This window comes from Propithecus coquereli, unplaced genomic scaffold (genome assembly GCF_000956105.1).
Source record: "Propithecus coquereli isolate 6110/MARCELLA unplaced genomic scaffold, Pcoq_1.0 Scaffold111, whole genome shotgun sequence".
Taxonomy (NCBI): Eukaryota; Metazoa; Chordata; class Mammalia; order Primates; family Indriidae; genus Propithecus; species Propithecus coquereli.
In genome coordinates, this window is record NW_012135081.1 from 31,023 (window position 1) to 41,149 (window position 10,127).

The 10,127-nt window shown below is 36.4% G+C and overlaps 1 protein-coding gene across 2 annotated transcripts in view; it reads right to left on the reverse strand.

Annotated features, from left to right (window-relative positions):
- Nucleotides 1–10,127, reverse strand: part of KANSL2 (KAT8 regulatory NSL complex subunit 2) — a 25,307-nt gene that overhangs the window by 10,521 nt on the left and 4,659 nt on the right. For both annotated transcript variants that reach the window (XM_012653955.1, XM_012653946.1), the window contains exons 5-7: nt 7,001–7,164; nt 4,999–5,165; nt 4,136–4,232 (exon numbers count right to left, since the gene is read on the reverse strand). In XM_012653955.1, coding sequence (XP_012509409.1) covers nt 4,136–4,232; nt 4,999–5,165; nt 7,001–7,164 — 428 coding nt within the window. The remainder of the gene's footprint in view (nt 1–4,135; nt 4,233–4,998; nt 5,166–7,000; nt 7,165–10,127) is intronic.

Sequence of the window (10,127 nt, forward strand, 5' to 3'; positions counted from 1 at the left end):
GGCTAATTTTTTCTATATATATTTTTAGTTGTCCAGATAATTTCTTTCTGTTTTTAGTAGAGACAGGTTCTCACTCTTGCTTAGGCTGGTCTCGAACTCCTGACCTTGAGCAATCCTCCCGCCTCAGCCTCCCAGAGTGCTAGGATTACAGGCCTGTGAGCCACTGCGCCCAGCCTACATTAGTTTTTTAAACCAAGTAAGTCTTCTTGAACAAAGTTATTTTTTTCTATCCACATTTGGAAAGGGCTAAACTCTAAAGCAGAGTTTCACAACCATGGCACTATTGACACGGTGGGGCCACATAATTCTTTGCTGGATGTCGGATGTTGAAGCAGCACATGTGGCCTCTTTCCATTACCCCTCAGTATCATCTTTATTCCTGAGTTATGACAACCAAAAATTTCTCCACACATTGCCAAACGAAGGACAAAATGGCTCCCAGCTGAGAACCACTACTTTAAAGGAACAGTAGATAACACAAAGTAACATTTATTGAATGATCAAATGAATAAACGTATGAATCTAACGGGAATAATCAGATTTGCACTCTCTATATGCTTAAGAAAATGTAAGCAGTATCTAATGTGCTTATGCAGCCCAGTGTTATTATTATAATATTTAAAATATTAATCCATTAAATATCTCAATCAGAAACTTTTTTCATGCAATTAAAAGGAATTTCACAAAAGTCTCTTATTTAATATCATAGTATCCTAGAAAAACACTCCCCCAATCATTCTCCACCCCCTGTCTTTTCAGATGGGGACAACAGAAACAAAAAGGGAATGGTTAACCTACAACTAAAGTCTGGGTACTTCACTTTCAGTCCAGTGCTGTCTCCATTAGACCAGAGTAAAGAGTTAACAGGTCACCAATGGCAGTCGCATTTTTCTCTGGGGTAAGGACTTAAGGAAGGGTAAGTGACTTAGGCAACTATGGAGTGGAAAGGAAAGAGCATAAAAAGAAAAAAAAATACTTCCCTTCTCTTTACAAATACATTTTCAACTTTGCTTTTTAAAATACTTATATTCTAATAAATTGCTTTAGTACAAAATATTGTAGAAATATCTAAAAAATAGTCCTTACCATCTCTAAACTGGGCTTTTTACCTTATAAAAGTAATTCAAGCTCACCAAAAAAACCCAGAAAGTATCAAGAAAGAGTGGAAAAAAGGCATTCATAACCCTACCATGCAAAACTAATCACATTTCTGTGTTACATTCCCTCCCGGTATTCAGTCTCATGCAGTTAAAACACACTCTACAGAATTCCATATCCTATTTTTGTCACTTTCATTATCCTGTCATTCACAGATTTTGGCAAATATAAAGTTTAATGCCTGAAAATATTCCATATTATATTGTGCCTTAATTTACTTTTCTCCATCTCTGAATGTTTTAAGGCTATCTCCAGTCAGAATAATATTTTATGTCAAAACATTGGTCTGCATTTGGTTGTCTTCTTAAAATAATTTCCCAGAGGTAAAATGACCATATCAAAGAATATGAATATTTTCAAACTGGTTTCCAAAAAGCTTATACCAATTCATACTCCCACTGGCAACATTTAGAATGTTCCATTTTACCATACCCTCACCTAATTTTGAAATTCATTCACTCATTAAAAAAATTATATATTTTAAAAAATGTATCTTAAATATATGTACAAATATCAAATTTATAGATTTTAAATTTTCCTTGTTTTATTTCCTATTTACAGTTAACCTTTGAATAACACAAGTTTGAACTGCACAGGTCTACTTGTATGTGGATTTTCTTCTGCCTCTGCCACTCCAAAGACAGCAAGACCAACCCCTCCACTTCCTCCTCCTCCTACTCAGTGTAAATATGACAAGGATGAAGACCTTCATAATGATCTACTTTCCACTTAAAGAATAGTTAATGTATTTTCTTATATATATATATTTTTTGAGACAGGGTCTTGCTCTGTTGCCCAGGCTAGATGCAGTGGCACAATCATAGCTCACTACAGCCTCTGCTTCCTGGTTTCAAGTCATCTTTCTGCCTCAGCCTCCCAAGTAGCTGGGACTAAAAGGCATGCACTACCACCCCGAGCTAATTTTTCTTTTTCTTTCTGTAGAGACAGGGGTGTCTCCCTATGTTGCTGAGGCTGGTCTTGAACTCCTATCCTCAAGTGATCCTCCTGCCTCAGCATCCTGAGTGGCTAGGATTTTAGGCAGAAGCCACTGTGCCCTGATTTTATATTTTCTCTAGTTTAAGAACACAGTATATAATACATATAACACAGAAAATAGGTGTTAATTGACTATGTTATCAATAAGGCTTCTGGTCAATAGCAGGCTATTAGTAGTTAAGTTTTGGGGGAGTCAAAAGTTACATGCAGATCTTCAACTGTATAGAGGGTCTGTGCCCCAACCCTCAAGTTGTTCAAAGGTCAACTGTATTTATAGAGAAGATAAACATTTTTCAACTATCTTCCTTTTCTATCTTCTTTTAAATCTGTCCATAGATAGCCTCTGCCCAATTATATTTTAAGCATTTATCTTTAAAGTTTCTAATTACTTTGCACAAGCATTTTATATATTAAGGACAATAATCCTTTCTCAGACATTTGTTGTAATAATAAATGGGTAAAATATCTAATAAACAATAAAAAAAAATCGGCCTGTCAAAAGACAAAGAGGGGATTCTCCTCTTCCTATTAAAGGAAATAGACACTTTCATTTTCAAATTATTGGTATTTCTTCCCAGGCAAATAAAATCCAACAATTTTATGCCTTTCATATAAAGATCATATTTAAGTGCTTTTACTGTGAAATGTAATTTTCTCAATCAACGTCCATAATAAACTTGCACTTTCAGATCGGGGACAGTGGCTCACGCCTGTAATCCTAGCACTCTGGGAGGCCAAGACGGGAAGATCACTCGAGCTCAGGAGTTGGAGGCCAGCCTGAGCAAGAGTGAGACCTTGTCCCTACTAAACAGAAAAATTAGCTGGGTGTGGTGGCATACGCCTATAATCCCAGCTACTCGGGAGGCTGAGGCAGGATTGCTTGAGCCCAGAAATCTGAGGTTGTTGTGAGGTAGGCTGACGCCACAGCACTCTAGTCCAGGTGAAAGAGTGAGACTCTGTCTCAAAAAAAATAAAAATCAAAAAGATGCACTTTCACAATCCAATAAACAACTCAAAAAAGTTTCGAAGTCCAATAATAAATGTAGTCCTTTAGCAGAATCAAAAGACATGATGGTTCAAAGTCGAATTAATCAAAAGGAGAAAAAAAAGCTTCTCATTTTTGGAACCTGTAAGTTTCTAATTTGAATGAAGTTTAAAATATACAAGTTTGGCCGGGCGCGGTGGCTCACACCTGTAATCCTAACACTCTGGGAGGCCGAGGCGGGTGGATCGCTCAAGGTCAGGAGTTCGAGACCAGCCTGAGCAAGAGCGAGACCCTGTCTCTACTAAAAAAAATAGAAAGAAATTATTTGGACAACTAAAAATCTATATAGAAAAAAAAAAATTAGCCGGGCATGGTGGCGCATGTCTGTAGTCCCAGCTACTCGGGAGGCTGAGGCAGGAGGATCTCTTGAGCCCAGGAGTTTGAGGTTGCTGTGAGATAGGCTGAAGCCACGGCACTCTAACCCGGGCAACGGAGTGAGACTCTGTCTCAAAAAAAAAAAATACAAGTTAGGGTCCTGACCACACAAAAGGATAATACTAGAGGGAAGTTCATAGTGTAGAATCATCCTTTTGTTTTGGTTGAAAACGCACAGTAATTTGGGGGGATTATAATTAAGATTGAACACCATTACAATTCTAACGAATAACTTAAAATCAGGGATCTCGAGATAAATATAAATATTTCATGGATATTTTGGAACCCTGGTATTAAGACTACATCTACTGCCAATGACTCAGATGTTTCTTTCTAATGAATTGGCCATTACATTTCCAAAGTTCTGAAATGGCCAACAGACCATAGAAGGATAATTCTTTAGGCTCCTGTCTGAAACCAACAGCTTCAGCAAACTGCTGGCCTTGATTCAGGGCCAAAGGAAAACAAAACCTTTAATTAAGCAAAATAGCACTGAGATTCCCACTAGCCCTCAGTCTAACTAGCAAATCAAGCTGGAACAGGTGCCCAGTAAAAAGATACGGGTAAGGCAGTGTCTGGTCATTGGAAGAGACTGATTGGAACAACGAACATCATCCACAAAGGCCAAGCACCTCTGACTGGAACGAGTGGTATGGGCCTAAAATGGAAAAAACAGATAAAACAAACAAACAGACAAAAGAACATACAATTATGACAATACTTAGTTATATAAGAAAAATACATCCTTAAAGGCTAGAAAATTCGACATTTAATAAAAACTGATTCACCAATATTATGCAAAAGAAAAACATTTAAAACCTCATGTATAAAGAATGAGCCAACCTTAATCCCAAATATACCTGTCTGTATTATAAAAGTACGATATAACTTAAGGATTTTCAAACTAGTTTGTCTTTTAGCAGAACCCGTTTTTAAACTGTAACCTTACATGGAGCCTCAACAAATAAAACAGATAAAAATGAAATTAGTCTTACTGAAGCAGAGACCAAGGATTTGAGAAACAAATTTAAGAATGCTCACTAAACTCTTCTTTCTATCAGCCTTACTTTCTGACATTCAATTGCTTCTATTCTATCTATCTTCCCACCTTTTAAGACAAGACTACCAAGCAACTTAGGCTTAACCTGTGCTATTCCTGAACTGAAGAATATCTGAACCAAAAAAAAACGGAGAAATTATCTCAACCACTCAATTTGCAAATGATAATATTGAAGCATAGAGCTGGTCTGTAGGGCATTGAGACTAGAACTCTATGTCTCCTGACTTCCAGGTAGGTGCTTTCACTATAACCCAAGGGCAATTAAGTCAGATTTCGGAGCCAGGACTGGATAATGTTTTGATAATTACCCTAACTCTGTAAATAAAGTGAATGTATTTATCTTAGAAGTATATACACAAATTACCTGTTGGGCGGCACCGTCTGTGGCCAGTATTCTGCGTTCCTTCAACTGCCTGTGTAGTAAGGCTTCCACTCCATAGCGCTGGCGGTATCGCCGGAGACACTTTAATCGCTTCAAGTTTTCTCGTTCTTTGGCCAAAAGTCCCTCTGGGCCAGTCAGTAGACTACTACCTAGAGAGTTACAAGAGTCAAGATGTTATCTGCCAAGCAACCCATCAAAGATGCTTCTCCAAATCAACACGTAAACAAGGAAATCTTTGTAAGATAGGCCGTTTCAAAAGCAACTTCTTCTTCTTTCTAGGTACCAAGACAGAAATAAATCTAATGTCAGTAATGCACTGCATAACCTTTCAGTCAATGATTGATCCCTGTTCTGTGGTGAGCAGGTGTGTGCAAACCTACCCCCAAAGTCTGAGGAAGCTGAGAAGTCAAAGAAAGAGGCTGAAAAATCCAGTTTCTCAGAAAGAAACATTTAATAGGGACTTACGAACAGAAGCCATGTCTCCAGCAGCAGCACAAGATGATGATGGATCCCTACACCCACCCACCCCAGGGCTTATATAATTAATACAGGGAAGGAATGGGTAGGACAACCGAAGCTGACCCTCAGAGAAAGGTAAGAATGCTATATGAGTCTGCCTAATGGCAGGATTTATGATCAAGGCTGTTTTGAACTAAGGGTAGGACTTACATGGTAACAGCAAATAAGGTAGAAATCTTAGAGGCATCCCCGCAACAGGGGTTAATGAGAAGTCACCACACAGATTGCATCCAAGATGGAGCTGCTCTGGCCTCCACAACTCCATATACAATGATGGTCCCTTAAGATTATAATGGAGCTGTAAAGTTCCTATTGCCTAGTGACATCTTAGTGTAACACATTACTCTCACATTTGTGGTAATACTGGTGAACAAATCTACAGTACTGCCAGTCATACAGAAGTATAGCATATGCAATTATATACAGTACATAATACCTGGTAATGATAATAAACCACTATGTTATTTCTTTATGTATTTACTATGCTATACTTTTTACTATTAGAGTGTATTCCTCCTCCTTATTAAAAAAAAGTTAACTATAAAATAGCTTCAAGCAGTTCCTTCAGGAGGTATTTCAGAAGAAGGCACTGTTATCCTAGGAGATGACAGCTCCACATGTGTTATTAACCCTGAAGACCTTACAATAGGGCAAGATGTGGAAGTGGAAGACAATAATGATGACCCTGACTATGTACGCCTAGTCTAATGTGTGTGTTTGTGTCTTAGTTTTTAACAAAAAAGTTTAAAAAGTAAAAAATATTAAAAAATTTTTAAATAGAAAAAAGCTTACAGAATAAGGACATAAAAATAGTTTTGTAAAGCTGTGCAATGTTTGTTTTAAGCTAAGTGTTATTACAAAAGAGTCAAGAAGTTAAAAAAAATTTTAAAGTATAAAAGTTACAGTAAACTAACAGTAATTTATTACTGAAGAAAAATTTCCTATAAATTTAGTGTAGCCTAAATATACAGTGTTGATAGAATCTATAGTAGTATGTAGTACTGTCCTAGGCCTTCACATTCACTCACCACTCAACTGACCAATTCAGAACAACTGCTAGTCCTGTAAGGTCCATTCATGCTAAGTGCCCTATACAGGCGGTACCATATTTTTTACTCTTTATACCATATTGTAACTGTACCTTTTCTATGTTTACACATACAAATACTTACTGTTGTGTAACAACTGCCCCCAGCATTGAGTATGGTAACATGTTGTACAAGTCTGTAGCCTAGAAGCAACAGGCTATCCCATATAACCTAGGTGTGTAGGAGGCTATACCATATAACCTAGGTGTGTAGGAGGCTATACCATCTACATTTGTGTAAGTATACTCTATGAGGTTCAAATAATGACAAAATCACCTAATAACGCATGTATCCCTATCATTAAACAACACATGACTCTACTACCAAAATCACATGTTGAACCCACAATAACTTGTTGGAACTGTCATATAACTTGCCTAGAGCTTCATGTTCCACTTTGCGATTATGTAAGTACCGGCGCTTCTTCTCCTTGAGCAGATGCTGCAGTCGTTTAAACTGATCAATGTACAAAGACTGCAAACGAATTAGCTTCTCACGCATAATCAGAGCCACTTCTTCTGCTGTGTAGATACCAGCATGTCTGGAAAAAGAGAATTCAGCAAAACATAAGAAAACACAATACTAATAAAAATCCAAACTTGAAAGTAGAAAAGGGGGAAGGAATAGTCATTCTATTTTCCAGAATGAGGTGATGAGGTGATTGCCTGATCCAAAAAAAAAATGTTGAAAAGGGTAGCAAGATTAGACTTAGTTTGTTATTTAACAAGTAGTCAGGCTGAGACAATCACCTTATTAGACAGGAATGTTTCACAGAGCATTTTACCATTCAAGTTATTAAATAACAAAACAAACCTCCAAAGAAAGGATACTCATCTGCAAGCTCACAAAATGGGGGAGAGAACATGTTTCATTATTTTTCCCAGTTATTTATTTATATTATGTCTAAAACAAGTGAAGATATGGAACACCCTAAATTTTTATTAAATCTATATTCTTATTCCACTTAAGTGATTTAATATGGAATCATCACTTACCAGCCAGGACAGCTTTAAAGTGTTCAATTTATTAACATGTATCTTAATATATTCTAATTAAAACACAAAATACACCAACATCAAGTTGATTAAAACTTGTAACTTTTTAAAAAATACATGCCTGGCCAGGCACAATGGCTCACACCAATAATCCTAGGACTCTGGGAGGCCAAGATGGGAGGACCCCTTGAGGTCAGGAGTTCGAGACCAGCCTGAGCAAGAGCAAGACCCCGTCTCTACTAAAAAAAAATAGAAATAATTAGCCAGACGTGGTGGCCCGTGCCTGTAGTACCAGCTACTTGGGAGGCTGAGGCAGGAAGATCGCTTGAGCCCAGGAGTTTCAGGCTGCTACAAGCTAGGCTGACGCCACCACACTCTAGCCCAGGCAACAGAGCGAGACTCCATCTCTAAATAAATACATACATACATACATACCATTCCTATATTGGAGCTTATATGGACCCTCAAACACTGGTAACACTAGGCCATACACTGTCCTCAGCTCATTTTCTTGACAATAGTCTCAAAATTCAGTACACTAAGTTAACCCGTAATTGCCACAGAACTGGCAAGGATCCGTATCAACTTTATTAAGCATTGCTGACAATTATAAATTAAAAGAACTTCCAAGAGTTATGCTAGTCATTAATGGGCTGAAGACTATTCCCTGCCTCTGATTTAAGTAATTCAAAATTAAGAGATTAACTTTGAATTAAAAAGATCTTAGGTTCCATTTGCCTTGTCTGATAATTATATAAACAGAAAAGGCTAGACATATATTTACCTTGATATTAAATTTCATATTTTGACTAAGTAAAAATTATTTATTTAAAAGGCAATACACACAAATTACATATTTAAACTAATTTTAAATCCAAAAATTATGCTTTATTGAAAAATTAGCTGTTAAGTTACTAAAATACATAGAATAAGTAAAATTAACTTTAGTACTGAAAGCAAGTAATTCTCTGCCAAAAATTTTTCATAACTATATATAGGAGCCAATACTACTGGTATATAAGAGAAGTACTTAACTGCCAAGTACCCTGAAATAAAAGTGAACAGAAACTGAGAAAAATTAAAACATGATGAATAAAACCAAATTACAGAAGTAACAATCTAAAATTAGACTATCAGAAAATGTGAAAAAGTCTTATTAATAAAAATACAGGTCTTAACAAGACAACTAAGTTACATCTCAAGAAAATGGGCTATGTCTGCTTAACCTGCCTACAACCTAAATTCCGAGCTTTTAACCTAATAATGTTTGTTAAAAATGAAATTAATTTCATTGCACCCTGCCAGAAGAGAATTTAACTAATGGTCTGGGAACGGAAATTTATAAATTTGAAGGCACTACAATAAAAATTTACTAGAAATCATTGGGCAGGGGCTATGAGTATCCTGACTACTAAATATGGATGCCTGGTTCATGTAACAGATGGATCATTTACTGAAAGATGGATATGCCAGACTTTCATAGCTAATCTTTAAAATCATGTACTAACTCCCTTACTCTCATATGCACAAATACAAGTCAAGGTTTTATTATTAGAATTCATCTTCAAAAAAAAAAGGAGTAATCTTATATTCCAATAGTGTCACTTATTAAAAAGACCATTCTCCTAAATTTCTTTATTTTGAAAACAATGAGGAAGATTCAACAGCCTGAAATGACCTTCACCAAAACAAGTTTTGGGTGTTTACAGAGATCATATGATAAAATTTACTTTTTAAAAAGAGAAACAAAACTTTAACACTACCTTTAGCTAAAACTTCACAAGTGTTGGAAGTTGTAAACAAGCTTTTAAAGATTACTTTTTACAAAGCAATTAAGCAAATGGTTACTTTGAGGGAAATCACATATGTATGTACAGGAGGCTAAAAAAACCTATGCCAATTAATATTCTAATCAGGATAAAGTCTAGTAACATCATAAACAATACAAAGAGTGCCCTTTCTGCAAGCAAGTGAAGATAAATGCAGTTAAACTGTTAAATAATTATTAAATTATATAATACAAGATAGTAATGTATAATCATATTAATTAAATATTATGAGGAAACATTTAACAACTCTATTTATATGCCTAAAACTGCATATATTTAGTGGGCCTCAAGTTTTTTTGAATAATCTCCTTGGCCGTACATTTAATTACCTAGTAGTTGGGCATATTTGGGGCTTTGTCCCTTTGAATATGTTTCTTCTAGGAGAGACCGACATCAACCGCCTAGTCCTTTCAGCACTGTATGTCTCATAAAATTAACTAGTATTTCATTTATACAGCAGTCTCTTATGAGTTAGATTAGCATGAATGTGTCCTTTAGAGATTGATCCACTCTAGATTACTACTGACAAAATCAAGTCTCTGGACCTTCAAAGCTGAGTGTTTTTACCACACAAAAGAACACTCATTTTGGCCGGGCGCGGTGGCTCACGCCTGTAATCCTAGCACTCTGGGAGGCCGAGGCGGGCAGATTGTTTGAGCTCAGGAGTTCGAGACCAGCCT